The sequence below is a fragment of the Oncorhynchus keta genome, unplaced genomic scaffold (genome assembly GCF_023373465.1).
Source record: "Oncorhynchus keta strain PuntledgeMale-10-30-2019 unplaced genomic scaffold, Oket_V2 Un_scaffold_139_pilon_pilon, whole genome shotgun sequence".
In the NCBI taxonomy this organism is placed as follows: Eukaryota; Metazoa; Chordata; class Actinopteri; order Salmoniformes; family Salmonidae; genus Oncorhynchus; species Oncorhynchus keta.
The window spans coordinates 680,001-695,145 of record NW_026290780.1 but is presented as its reverse complement, the minus strand read 5'-3'; the positions used below and the strand labels follow the sequence as shown (position 1 = coordinate 695,145).

The following is a 15,145-nucleotide window of genomic DNA, read 5'->3' as shown; positions in this document are numbered from 1 at the left end:
TCCCTCCATGGTCTCTCTAGATGACATCCATCCCTCCATGGTCTCTCTAGATGACATCCATCCCTCCCTCCATGGTCTCTCTAGATGACATCCATCCCTCCATGGTCTCTCTAGATGACATCCAATCCCTCCCTCCATGGTGACTCTAGATAACATCCAATCCCTCCATGGTGACTCCAGATAACATCCAATCCCTCCCTCCATGGTCTCCAGATAACATCCAATCCCTCCCTCCATGGTCTCTCTAGATAACATCCATCCCTCCATGGTCTCTCTAGATAACATCCAATCCCTCCCTCCATGGTCTCTCTAGATAACATCCATTCTTCCATCCATGATGTCTCTAGATAACATCCATTCTTCCATCCATGGTGTCTCTAGATAACATCCATTCTTCCCTCCATGGTGTCTCTAGATAACATCCATTCTTCCATCCATGATGTCTCTAGATAACATCCATTCTTCCATCCATGGTGTCTCTAGATAACATCCATTCTTCCCTCCATGGTGTCTCTAGATAACATCCATTCTTCCATCCATGGTGTCTCTAGATAACATCCATTCTTCCATCCATGATGTCTCTAGATAACATCCATTCTTCCATCCATGGTGTCTCTAGATAACATCCATTCTTCCCTCCATGGTGTCTCTAGATAACATCCATTCTTCCATCCATGGTGTCTCTAGATAACATCCATTCTTCCCTCCATGGTGTCTCTAGATAACATCCATTCTTCCCTCCATGGTGTCTCTAGATAACATCCATTCTTCCATCCATGATGTCTCTAGATAACATCCATTCTTCCATCCATGGTGTCTCTAGATAACATCCATTCTTCCATCCATGATGTCTCTAGATAACATCCATTCTTCCATCCATGATGTCTCTAGATAACATCCATTCTTCCATCCATGGTGTCTCTAGATGACAACAGGACTGAAAGTGGAAATAAAATGATTGTTTTTCTTTATCCTGTTATGGCTGCATCCATTTGTTCTCAATTTCCGGCTGAAGACATACCCTAATCTAACTGCCTGTAGCTCAGCCCCAGAGGCAAGGATATGCATATTCTTGGTATCATTTGAATGGAAACATTCAGAAGTTTGTGGAAATGTTAATTGAATGTAGGAGAATATTACACAGTAGATCTGGTGGAAGAAAAGAGAAAGAAAGAGCATACGTTTTCTGTTTTCTATTATTGTAGTATCATCTTTCACATGTACTAGAATAGCCACACAGTCAGATAGAATGCTGGAGATAATTTTGATGGATAACACAAGAGGGCAACTGTAGGTGTGCAAAGCTTCAGACTGATAACTTCAGGAATTGGTGAGCTACATGACATTTAGCATGAAGTCACCCAGATGTCCCACACAAGTTGCCCAAATGTACCCAAGTGGCCGAATTGGTGAAATGACCTATAACTATATACAGCAGTGCAAATAACTATATAAAACATATCAAAAACCAATTCTAACACACACACACACACACAACATTTTTTTTATATTTTATATTAGAAAATAAATATTTTTAAAAAACAGTACACTCTTTGGAAGTCCTCGTCACAATATTTTGCTGCCTGTGCCATGTCCCATAGCAGTCTCTTTCTGATGTAAAGCAGAGGCAAACTGAACAAGTGGTGCATTTCATGCGACACAGAACACAACGACGCCTCCATGTTGTGCCCTTTTGGCTCTGAGGCACAGTCATGCCTGCAGTAATGAACTCTGGCATATGAACACCACTGGGGGCAGAGGTAGAGCGGGCAGCTTGGCACCGGGGGCTCTCAGTCGGAGTCGCTATCACTGTGAAAGAAAACATTTAAAAAATATTTGTATTGTATGAGCCTTTTATCATCACATAAAATAAACAGATATGTATTGTATAGAGCAGAGGGAACAGTCACTAAGGTGAAGTGCTGTTCCATTCAACTGTGCTGTTCCATTGTTGTGGGCCTGCCCTCTCCTGAACAGCACCCAATGGCTATTTCATATGGAAATGTAGAGGAGCAGCAGGCGCAGTGGCCATGTGTGTGTTTGCTGTTCTACTCCATTCTATTTGAATAAAAAAATGGAAAATATAATCTGACATGGGAAAAAAAAAATATATATATATATATATATGTCTGCTAAATGACTTAAATGTAATGTAATGATATATATATATATATATATATACACACACCCAAACAAACCACACATTTCATTGCAAAAAAATAAATAAAAAATAATATATATTTGTATATATAATATATATTTTTATATCTTTTAATTTTAAATTTTATTTCACCTTTATTTAACCAGGTAGGCTAGTTGAGAACAAGTTCTCATTTGCAACTGCGACCTGGCCAAGATAAAGCATAGCAGTGTGAACAGACAACACAGAGTTACACATGGAGTAAACAATTAACAAGTCAATAACACAGTAGAAAAAAGGAGAGGCTATATACATTGTGTGCAAAAGGCATGAGGAGGTAGGAGAATAATTACAGTATTGCAGATTAACACTGGAGTGATAAATGATCAGATGATCATGTACAGTTAGAGATATTGGTGTGCAAAAGAGCAGAAAAGTAAATAAAAACTGTGGGGATGAGGTAGGTGAAAATGGGTGGGCTATTTTCCAATAGATTATGTACAGCTGCAGCGATCGGTTAGCTGCTCAGATAGCTGATGTTTGAAGTTGGTGAGGGAGATAAAAGTCTCCAACTTCAGCGATTTTTGCAATTCGTTCCAGTCACAGGCAGCAGAGTACTAGAACGAAAGGCGGCCGAATGAGGTGTTGGCTTTAGGGATGATCAGTGAGATACACCTGCTGGAGCGCGTGCTACGGATGGGTGTTGCCATCGTGACCAGTGAACTGAGATAAGGCGGAGCTTTACCTAGCATGGCCTTGTAGATGACCTGGAGCCAGTGCGTCTGGCGACGAATATGTAGCGAGGGCCAGCCGACTAGTGCATACAAGTCGCAGTGGTGGGTAGTATAAGGTGCTTTAGTGACAAAACGGATGGCACTGTGATAAACTGCATCCAATTTGCTGAGTAGAGTGTTGGAAGCAATTTTGTAGATGACATCGCCGAAGTCGAGGATCGGTAGGATAGTCAGTTTTACTAGGGTAAGCTTGGCAGCGTGAGTGAAGGAGGCTTTGTTGCGGAATAGAAAGCCGACTCTTGATTTGATTTTCGATTGGAGATGTTTGATATGGGTCTGGAAGGAGAGTTTGCAGTCTAGCCAGACACCTAGGTACTTATAGGTATCCACATATTCAAGGTCGGAACCATCCAGTGTGGTGATGCTAGTCGGGTGCAGGCAGCGATCGGTTGAAAAGCATGCATTTGATTTTACTAGCGTTTAAGAGCAGTTGGAGGCCACGGAAGGAGTGTTGTATGGCATTGAAGCTCGTTTGGAGGTTAGATAGCACAGTGTCCAATGACGGGCCGAAAGTATATAGAATGGTGTCGTCTGCGTAGAGGTGGATCAGGGAATCGCCCGCAGCAAGAGCAACATCATTGATATACACAGAGAAAAGAGTCGGCCCGAGAATTGAACCCTGTGGCACCCCCATAGAGACTGCCAGAGGACCGGACAGCATGCCCTCCGATTTGACACACTGAACTGTGTCTGTGTCCCTGTCTGCAAAGTAATTGGTGAACCAGGCAAGGCAGTCATCCGAAAAACCGAGGCTACTGAGTCTGCCGATAAGAATATGGTGATTGACAGAGTCGAAAGCCTTGGCAAGGTCGATGAAGACGGCTGCACAGTACTGTCTTTTATCGATGGAGGTTATGATGTCGTTTAGTACCTTGAGTGTGGCTGAGGTGCACCCGTGACCGGCTCGGAAACCAGATTGCATAGCGGAGAAGGTACCGTGGGATTCGAGATGGTTAGTGACCTGTTTGTTGACTTGGCTTTCGAAGACCTTAGATAGGCAGGGCAGAATGGATATAGGTCTGTAACAGTTTGGGTCCAGGGTGTCTCCCCCTTTGAAGAGGGGGATGACTGCGGCAGCTTTCCAATCCTTGGGGATCTCAGATGATATGAAAGAGAGGTTGAACAGGCGGATAGTTTGCGACAATGGCGGCGGATAGTTTCAGAAATAGAGGGTCCAGATTGTCAAGCCCAGCTGATTTATACGGGTCCAGGTTTTGCAGCTCTTTCAGAACATCTGCTATCTGGATTTGGGTAAAGGAGAACCTGGAGAGGCTTGGGCGAGCAGCTGCGGGGGGGGCGGAGCTGTTGGCCGAGGTAGGAGTAGCCAGGCGGAAGGCACGGCCAGCCGTTGAGAAATGCTTGTTGAAGTTTTCGATAATCATGGATTTGTCGGCGGTGACCGTGTTCCCTAGCCTCAGTGCAGTGGGCAGCTGGGAGGAGGTGCTCTTGTTCTCCATGGACTTCACAGTGTCCCAGAACTTTTTGGAGTTGGAGCTACAGGATGCAAACTTCTGCCTGAAGAAGCTGGCCTTAGCTTTCCTGACTGACTGTGTGTATTGGTTCATCACTTCCCTGAACAGTTGCATATCGCGGGGACTGTTCGATGCTATTGCAGTCCGCCACAGGATGTTTTTGTGCTGGTCGAGGGCAGTCAGGTCTGGAGTGAACCAAGGGCTATATCTGTTCTTAGTTCTGCATTTTTTGAACGGAGCATGCTTATCTAAAATGGTGAGGAAGTTACTTTTAAAGAATGACCAGGCATCCTCGACTGACGGGATGAGGTCAATGTCCTTCCAGGATACCCGGGCCAGGTTGATTAGAAAGGCCTGCTCACAGAAGTGTTTTAGGGAGCGTTTGACAGTGATGAGGGGTGGTCGTTTGACTGCAGCACCGTAGCGGATACAGGCAATGAGGCAGTGGTCGCTGAGATCCTGGTTGAAGACAGCGGAGGTGTATTTGGAGGGCCAGTTGGTCAGGATGACGTCTATGAGGGTGCCCTTGCTTACAGAGTTAGGGTTGTACCTGGTGGGTTCCTTGATGATTTGTGTGAGATTGAGGCCATCTAGCTTAGATTGTAGGACTGCCGGGGTGTTAAGCATATCCAAGTTTAGGTCACCTAACAGAACAAACTCTGAAGCTAGATGGGGGGCAATCAATTCACAAATGGTGTCCAGGGCACAGCTGGGAGCTGAGGGGGGTCGGTAGCATGCGGCAACAGTGAGAGACTTATTTCTGGAGAGAGTAATTTTTAGAATTAGTAGTTCGAACTGTTTGGGTATGGACCTGGAAAGTATGACATTACTTTGCAGGCTATCTCTGCAGTAGACTGCAACTCCTCCCCCTTTGGCAGTTCTATCTTGACGGAAGATGTTATAGTTGGGTATGGAAATCTCTGAATTTTTGGTGGCCTTCCTGAGCCAGGATTCAGACATGGCAAGGACATCAGGGTTAGCAGAGTGTGCTAAAGCAGTGAGTAAAACAAACTTAGGGAGGAGGCTTCTGATGTTGACATGCATGAAACCAAGGCTTTTTCGATCACAGAAGTCAACAAATGAGGGTGCCTGGGGACATGCAGGGCCTGGGTTTACCTCCACATCACCCGCGGAACAGAGAAGGAGTAGTATGAGGGTGCGGCTAAACGCTATCAAAACTGGTCGCCGAGAGCGTTGGGGACAGAGAATAAGAGGAGCAGGTTTCTGGGCATGGTAGAATATATTCAGGGCATAATGCGCAGACAGGGGTATGGTGGGGTGCGGGTACGGCGGAGGTAAGCCCAGGCACTGGGTGATGACGAGAGAGGTTTTATCTCTGGACATGCTGGTTGTAATGGGTGAGGTCACCGCATATGTGGGAGGTATCAGGGGTATGAGGAGTGGGACTAGGGGCTCCATTGTGAACTAAAACAATGATAACTAACCTGAGCAACAGTATACAAGGCATATTGACATTTGAGAGAGACATACAGCGAGGCATACAGTAATCACAGGTGTTGAATTGGGAAAGCTAGCTAAAGCAGTGGGTGAGACAACAGCTAATCAGCTGGAACAACAACAGCAGGGAAAATGGCATTGACGAGGCAACGGGGCCGACAGATAAAACAAACAAGCAGAATGGAGTACCGTGATTAATGGACAGTCCAGCGTGCATCAGCTATGTAGCCAAGTGATCAGAGTCCAGGGGGCAGCGGTGGATGGGGCAGGGGGGCTGGACTGGCGAGTGTTATCCAGGTTAAAAAAAACTAACAATGACTAAATAGCTTGTAGCTAGTTAGCTGGTTAGCTTCTGGAGGTTCTTGAGTGTGTTCTAAAAATTTAAAATAATAGCGATTCCGTATCACATTGGGTGAGGCAGGTTTCCGGAAGGTATAAACAAATTTAAGAAAAGAAAAAATCGGGAAGATATAGAAAGTACATATGGGCCACTGCGTGTTTGGGACGCGGCGATGCAGACGGTTAGCAGGCCTGTGCTAACAAGCTAACAGATTAGCAGGCCTGGGTAAACAAGGTAGTAGTTAGCGGACCTGGGCTAAACAAGCTAGCAGTTAGCATGCCGAATTAGCAAGCAAGGAGATAGCGAGGGCTAGAGAGTTAGCCTTTGGGGGACGTCGCGATGGGGTGAGTCTGTTTATTCCTCTTCATGCGGTGGCATCGATAGACCGGTCGTGAGTCTGGGTATTGTAGCCCAGGAGTATGCTACGGTGGCAGCACAGGAGCTCTGGCAGGGCTAGCTTCAAGCTACGTGGGTGGAAACGCTATAGCCAGGAGTAATCAACCAGGGTTGCGGTTTAGCTCGATAGCTAGTTGTGAAGATCCAGCTGAAAGATGTTCCGTTTGCGGTGGGAATCCGGGGATAAAAAAATAAATAGGTCCGTTATGCTCTGGTTAGCGTTGCGTTGTTCGAACTGGCGAGAGCTTTCCGAGCTAAAGGTTAGCTGATGACCGGTTAGCTGAAGACCGCTAGCATAGCTGGTGGTTAGCTGGCTAGCTTCAGTTGAGGGGTTCCGGTTCCGAAGTAAATATAAATACTTTAGGAAAAGTAGCTACATTGGGTGAGGCGGGTTGCAGGAGAGTATTTGGAAGCTTAGGTTTAGCAAAATGTTTTTAAAGATATGCAAAGAAAAATATCTAAAACGAAAAAGAGACTATATATACAGAGAGACGAAACGACAGGACGACTTACTGCTACGCCATCTTGGATTCGGAGAGCATTTGCACTTACCCGTCCAGAAGCTCCTCAGTTCGTTTGAATCATAACACTCCAAGATTCCTCAAACAAAAAATCTGTCTCACTTTCACTTTAGACTTTGACTTCGCTGCCATGATGTCTTCAATGAAACCGTTGAAACTACAACTTTCCGAAATACAGCTGCGCGTAAAAAGCCTTACAGTGGAAAGTGGGAAAAAATTATTGTTTTTCTTTATTTAGACACCAAACAAATAATGAAACTCAATCAAAGGACAGCAGCATTGTTTCCTAAATATAGAACAAAACGTTGAATTAATGACTTAATTAATGATTAATTGCTCTGTATTTGCTGTCATGTAACAATTTGTGTTATGATTTGATTTTCAGAAGATCTCTTAGATTTGTTTGACACCAACGGTTAAGGTCTGAACAGCGCTGTATAGTCTTACAACTACTGTGTGTGTGTGTGTGTGTGTGTGTGTGTGTGTGTGTGTGTGTGTGTGTGTGTGTGTGTGTGTGTGTGTGTGTGTGTGTGTGTGTGTGTGTGTGTGTGTGTGTGTGTGTGTGTGTGTGTGTGTGCCCATGTTTGTGTAAATGTTGACTTTGTCTAACCGTACCAACCTTCTACCCCCCCCCCCCCCCCCCCCAAGCATATTAATTCTCATCACCAAAACGTCCCTCCACCCTCTCCCTCACTTCCCTCATCCCCCTCCCTCCCCTCTCCCTGCCCCCCTCACTCACTCCCTTCACTCACATCCCTCCCTTCCCCCCCATCCCTCCTTCACTTTGTCTCTGCCCCTGTCTTTCTGTGCTCTGTGAGCTGTGTAATTGTCTGTGTGAGGCCCGGTGCTGTGAACAAGGGGCCAGGCTCTCAGCTGGCCCCACCCCTGTTATCTTCCATGTGCCGGGGAAGGAGAGGAGAACAACAGAGAAGAATAGTTTGGACCAGTCACTGAAACCAATAGACAGGAGAAGTCCCAAACCTGCTTACTATGGAGGAGACAGTCTCCCTACCAACAAATGAGGGAGAGGGAAATGAGGGAGGGAGGTCCTACCCCTGCTCCTACTCCTAACCCTCCCCCTACTCCTATCTCTACTCCTACTCCATACCCCTACCCATACTCCTATCCCTACTCCTACTCCTATCACTATCACTACCCCTATTCCTACTTCTACTCCTATCCCTACCCCTACTCCTACCCCTATCACTATCCCTACCCCTACTCCTACCCCTATCACTACCCCTACTCCTACCCCTATCACTACCCCTACCCCCCCACTCTACTACTCCTACCCCTATCACTATCCCTACCCCTACCCCTACCCCTATCCCTACCCCTACTCCTATCCCTACCCCTACTCCTACCACTATCCCTACCCCTACTCCTACCCCTATCACTATCCCTACCCCTACTCCTACCCCTATCACTACCCCTACTCCTACCCCTATCCCTACCCCTACTCCTACTCCTACCCCTATCACTACCCCTATTCCTACCCCTACCCCTACCCCTACCCCTACCCCTATCCCTACCCCTACTCCTACCCCTATCACTACCCATACTCCTACCCCTACCCCTACTCCTACTCCTACCCCCCTACCCCTACTCCTACTCCTACCCCTATCACTACCCCTACTCCTACCCCTATCACTATCCCTACCCCTAATCCTACCCCTACTCCTAATTCTAATCCTATCCTTATCCCTACCCATACTCCTATCCCTACTCCTACCCCTATCCCCCCTACCCCTCCCTACCCCCCCTACTCCTAATCCTATCCTTATCCCTACCCCTACTCCTATCCCTACTCCTCCCCTACCCCCCTACCCTACCCCTACCCTACCCCTACCCCTACCCCTACCCTACCCCTACCCCTACCCCTATCCCTCCCTATCCCTACTCCTACCCCTACCCCTACTCCTACCCCTACCCCTACCCCTACCCCTACTCCTACTCCCTACTACCCCTACCCCTACCCCTACTCCTATCCCTACTCCTACCCCTACCCCCTACCCCTACCCTATCCCTACCCCTATCCCTACTCCTACCCCTACCCCCCTACCCCTACTCCTACCCCTACCCCTACCCCTACCCTACTCCTAATCCTATCCCTATCCCTACCCCTACTCCTATCCCTACTCCTACCCCTACCCCTACCCCTACCCCTACCCTACCCCTACCCCTACTCCTACCCCTACTCCTACCCCCTACCCCTACCCTACCCCCCCTACCCCTACCCTACCCCCCTACTCCTACCCCTACCCCTACCCTACCCCCCTACCCCCTACCCCCCCTACCCCTACCCCCTACTCCTACCCCTACCCCTACTCCTACCCCTACTCCTACCCCTAATCCTATCCTTATCCCTACCCCCCCTACTACCCTATCCCTACTCCCTACCCCTACCCTACCCCTACCCCTACCCCCTACCCTACCCTACCCTACCCCTACTCCCTACCCCCTACCCCTACCCCTACCCTACCCCTACTCCCCCCTACCCCCTACCCCTACCCCTACCCTACCCCTACCCCTACCCTACTCCTACCCCTACCCCCCCTACTCCTATACCCCTACCCCTACTCCTACTCCTATCCCTACCCCTACCCTACTCCTACCCCTACTCCTACCCCTACCCCTACCCCTACTCCTACCCCTACCCCTACCCCTACTCCTACCCCTACCCCTACCCCTACTCCTACCCCTACTCCTATCCCTCTGTGTAGGGGTGTAAGGCCACGGCTAGAGGTTGTTTCGCGTCCTATGTCCTTGTACCTGGTGTTGCCAGCACTCCATATTGGCACAGTGTGTGGCTTTCTGGGAAGGGTCAGGGGTGAGGTGGTGAAATGTGGTTTATCGGGCCAGCAGTGTGTGTGGAGGTGTAGCTACCAGCTAGTCCTAGTGAGGAGTGGGAGGGGAGGGTAGGTGTAGCTACCAGCTAGTCCTGTTGAGGAGTGGGAGGGGAGGTGTAGCTACCAGCGAGTCCTGTTGAGGAGTGGGAGGGGAGGGGAGGTTAGCTACCAGCTAGTCTTGTTGAGGAGTGGGAGGGGAGGGGAGGTGTAGCTACCAGCTAGTCCTGTTGAGGAGTGGGAGGGGAGGGGAGGTTAGCTACCAGCTAGTCCTGTTGAGGAGTGGGAGGGGACGTGTAGCTACCAGCTAGTCCTGTTGAGGAGTGGGAGGGGAGGTGTAGCTACCAGCTAGTCCTGTTGAGGAGTGGGAGGGGAGGTTAGCTACCAGCTAGTCCTGTTGAGGAGTGGGAGGGGAGGTTAGCTACCAGCTAGTCCTGTTGAGGAGTGGGAGGGGAGGGGAGGTTAGCTACCAGCTAGTCCTGTTGAGGAGTGGGAGGGGAGGGGAGGTGTAGCTACCAGCTAGTCTTGTTGAGGAGTGGGAGGGGAGGGGAGGTGTAGCTACCAGCTAGTCCTGTTGAGGAGTGGGAGGGGAGGGGAGGTGTAGCTACCAGCTAGTCCTGTTGAGGAGTGGGAGGGGAGGTGTAGCTACCAGCTAGTCCTGTTGAGGAGTGGGAGGGGAGGTGTAGCTACCAGCTAGTCCTGTTGAGGAGTGGGAGGGGAGGGGAGGTGTAGCTACCAGCTAGTCTTGTTGAGGAGTGGGAGGGGGAGGGAGGAGTGGGAGGAGAGGTGTAGCTACCAGCTAGTCCTGTTGAGGAGTGGGAGGGGAGGGGAGGTGTAGCTACCAGCTAGTCCTGTTGAGGAGTGGGAGGGGAGGGGAGGTTAGCTACCAGCTAGTCCTGTTGAGGAGTGGGAGGGGAGGGGAAGTGTAGCTACCAGCTAGTCCTGTTTTGGTGGGATCAGGGGGATTTGAAGAGGATAGTCGGGGTAATAACTAAGAGGTGTGGTGATAAGTGTAGTCTAGGTGTATGGTAGTCAGGGTAATAACTAAGAGGTGTGGTGATAAGTGTAGTCTAGGTATATGGTAGTCAGGGTAATAACTAAGAGGTGTGGTGATAAGTGTAGTCTAGGTGTATGGTAGTCAGGGTAATAACTAAGAGGTGTTGTGATAAGTGTAGTCTAGGTATATGGTAGTCAGGGTAATAACTAAGAGGTGTGGTGATAAGTGTAGTCTAGGTGTATGGTAGTCAGGGTAATAACTAAGAGGTGTGGTGATAAGTGTAGTCTAGGTGTATGGTAGTCAGGGTAATAACTAAGAGGTGTGGTGATAAGTGTAGTCTAGGTGTATGGTAGTCAGGGTAATAACTAAGAGGTGTGGTGATAAGTGTAGTCTAGGTGTATGGTAGTCAGGGTAATAACTAAGAGGTGTGGTGATAAGTGTAGTCTAGGTGTATGGTAGTCAGGGTAATAACTAAGAGGTGTGGTGATAAGTGTAGTCTAGGTGTATGGTAGTCAGGGTAATAACTAAGAGGTGTGGTGATAAGTATAGTCTAGGTGTATGGTAGTCAGGGTAATAACTAAGAGGTGTGGTGATAAGTGTAGTCTAGGTGTGTGACAGAGTGTACGTCTGAGGAGCTGAAGAGTGTGTGTGTGTGAAGTGTGTGTGAGTGTAGTGTGAGGCCCAGCCCTGCAGTCGGGGCAGTACCCAGAGAATGGGGGTCTGTGGCTGTGGCTGGGGCAGGTGTGGCTCACCATGAGGCTGGCAAAATGCCAACCCTCCACCCTCCCCTTAACCTCTGCCTCTCACACACACTCTTAAGCACACACACACACACACACACACACTCTCTTTCACTCATCCCCCTTTCTGTGTTGTCAGCACCTCCTCCCCCGTCCACCCCCCTGGGGTGCAGGAGCTCGAGGGGATTATGGGAAGAAAAAAAGGAGCCTAAAACAGTCATCTGTTTCCTTCCTGTTGTATTCCCAAATGGCACCCTAGTCCCTATTTAGTGCACTGCTTGCGACCAGGGTCCATAGTGGAGCCCAAAGGGATCTGGTCTGAAGTAGTGCACTATAATAGGGGAATAGTGCTCCGGTCTAAAGTAGTGCACTATAATAGGGGAATAGGGAACCATTTGTGACTCAGCCCATGGTGGGTAAAACCTGCCTAAGTCCCTTCTTGGCAGAGCCTGACAAACTACCGCCTTTGTTTTGCACCAGGCAGATAGGGAGGGAGGGAGGGTTTGAGGGAGGGAGGGAGACAGACAGGGAGGGAGACAGACTGACAGGGAGGGAGGGAGGGAGATAGGGAGGGAGGGAGGGTTTGAGGGAGGGAGGGAGGGAGACAGACAGGGAGGGAGGGAGGGAGGGAGGGAGGGACATAGGGAGAGAGGCAAAGAGGGAGACTAACCAATAGGGAGGGATGGAGATAGACAGGCAGGGAGGGACAGAGGCAGGGAGGGAGAGAGGCAGGGAGGGAGAGAGGCAGGGAGGGAGAGGGCAGGGGGAGGGAGAGAGAGAGAGACAGGGAGGGAGACTGACCAATAGGGAGGGATGGAGATAGACAGGCAGGGAGGGACAGAGGCAGGGAGGGAGAGAGGCAGGGAGGGAGAGAGAGAGACAGGGAGGGAGAGAGGCAGGGAGGGAGAGAGAGAGACAGGGAGGGAGACTGACCAATAGGGAGGGATGGAGATAGACAGGGAGAGAGGCAGGGAGGGAGACTGACCAATAGGGAGGGATGGAGATAGACAGGCAGGGAGGGAGGGAGGCAGGCAAGGGAGTCTGACTGATAGGGATGGAGGGAGACAGGAAGGAAGGGAGGGAGACTGACAAGGAGGGAGACTGATTGATAGGGATGGAGGGAGACATGAAGTAAAGGAGGGAGACTGACAGGGAGGGAGACTGACAGGGAGGGAGACTGACCGATAGGGAGGGAGGGAGACTGACCGATAGGGATGGAAGGAGACAGGAAGGAAGGGAGGGAGACTGACAGGGAGGGAGGGAGACTAACCGATAGGGAGGGGGGGACAAAGTCAGGCACGGAGGGAGACTAGCTAAATGAATTACAGTCAGACTGTCACTGTAGCTACACGACATCTATTGTTTGTGTTGCAGTGTTCTGTGTCAGTAGGTGACCGACTTTCTGTCGTTTGTGGGGTTCAATTCAATACAGCTTTATTTGTCCCCTTGGGGCAATTTACGCACCTAGGCAGTGGTATTGTTTGTTGTTGAGTGCATATGTGAAGTAGACTGGTAGGAAATGTGCCAGGAAAACATTTATGACCTTGAGTTGAATGGAGCACTTACCATTGGCTTGTTTGATTGACACTCCATCTCTAGAGGCTGGAGTGAAGCTACCCTGTTATTGTTCTCTCTCTGAGTCTGTCTCTCTGTCTCTCTCTCTCTCTCCTCCTCTCTCTCTCTCTCTCTCTCTCTCTCTCTCTCTCTCTCTCCTCTGTCTATCCCATCCCATCTCTCTCCCTCTGTCTCTGTCTCTGTCTCTGTCTCTGTCTCTGTCTCTGTCTCTGTCTCTGTCCCTGTCTCTCTCTCTCTCTCTCTCTCTCTCTCTCTCTCTCTCTCTCTCTCTCTCTCTCTCTCTCTCTAACTCTGTCTCTCCTCCTCTGTCTAACCTGTCTCTCTCTCTCCTCCCTCTCTCTCTCCTCCTCTGTCTAACCCGTCTCTCTCTCTCTCTCTCTCTCTCTCTCTCTCTCTCTCTCTCTCTCTCTCTCTCTCTCTCTCTCCTCCTCTGTCTATCCCATCTCTCTCTCTCTCTCTCTCTCTCTCTCTCTCTCCTCTGTCTAACCTGTCTCTCTCTCCCCTCCAGGTGCTCAGCTCCATGTGTACTGAGGGTGACCTGTTGGATCTCTGCTTCAGTCTCCTGCAGCCGTACCAGCTTCTGTCCGTGGAGCTGCCTGAAGGACCCCAAGGATCCCACACCACCGGGACGTCCTGGGCAGATGCCTGTGTGTACGAGTGCGCCCGCGGCCGCCTCCAACGTCTCTCTGCGACCCGTATCCCCGTCTCCTCGCGCCCCGTCTCCTGCTGCCGCCACCCCTCCTCAACCACCCTGCTACTGGGCCTCAGTGACTCCTCTCTGGTCCTCTACGATGAGAGGACAGGGGTGTCGCTGCTCGCCCCCTGCCCCATCCCGCCCATCCTGGTGGCCTGGCACCCTGCAGGGGGGGTGGTGGTGGTGGGGGGAGGCCAGGGGGAACTGATGGCTCTGGATCTTGGCTTGGCTCCTCTAGGTATAAACAACTTTTATTTTTGAACGGCCAGCACTCACTTTTCACCCATTTTTAAATATATTTTTTGAGCGTTTTGTATGTTTTATTGAACAGAGGAGAGACAGTGAGGAAAGATGGGTAGAGAGCGTGTCACAAGGTCATTGGTCCGGATTCCAACCAATGCCGACAGTGCTATACATCTGTGCTGCAGGCGAATGGACTGACTGCTCGACCACAACGTTCACTTGAATAGAAGCTTTGTTTTAACATGTCTTAGTGGACCACATAGTGAGGTCCGTCTCGGCGTGCAGCTTCCTCAGAGTGTGGTGTGTACGACACACACCTGAATGGCCTTTCTGTAGTCGTCAGACAGACACATTATACCTGCAGCTTCATTATCTTACAATATACCTTTTATTATACATCATAAAATACTCTCTATTCTAATACCACTTTGTTTTCTGTCATTTTGTGGTGTTTAGACATGTTGTGTATTGAAATAAAAATGTAAATAAATGTTAATGTGATGGATGAATATTTTGTAATGATTTTGCTCCTCTAGGGTTGACCCTAGTGAGAGAGGACCCATCCCCAGCCACCACCACTCTGAGGCTTGGCCAGCATCTGCGCTGTCCTGGGGGGCTGGAGGGGCTGTGGTGGGCTGGGGGGACGGGGCTGGAGGGAGCTGATACATTGATGCTGGCCTTCCATGGAGGACCACTGGCCGCACTGAGATTCAGACTGGGTGGGTGGAGTGGACAGTACCATGTGTCTCTCTCTCTCGCTGTCTCTCTCGCTCTCTGTCTCTCTCGCTCTCTCGCTCTCTCGCTCTCTGTCTCTCTGTCTCTCTCGCTCTCTGTCCCTCTCGCTCTCTCGCTCTCTGTCTCTCTCGCTCTCTGTCTCTCTCTGTCTCTCTGTCTCTCTCGCTCTCTCTCTCTCTCGCTCTCTTTCTCTC

The 15,145-nt window shown here is 49.7% G+C and overlaps 1 protein-coding gene across 20 annotated transcripts in view; it reads left to right on the top strand.

Moving 5' to 3' along the window:
* wdpcp (WD repeat containing planar cell polarity effector) overlaps nt 1-15,145 on the top strand; it is a 145,750-nt gene that overhangs the window by 58,477 nt on the left and 72,128 nt on the right. For all 20 annotated transcript variants that reach the window (XM_052513743.1, XM_052513740.1, XM_052513741.1 and 17 more), the window contains 2 exons: nt 13,788-14,211; nt 14,753-14,935. In XM_052513743.1, the coding sequence (XP_052369703.1) occupies nt 13,788-14,211; nt 14,753-14,935 (607 nt within the window). The remainder of the gene's footprint in view (nt 1-13,787; nt 14,212-14,752; nt 14,936-15,145) is intronic.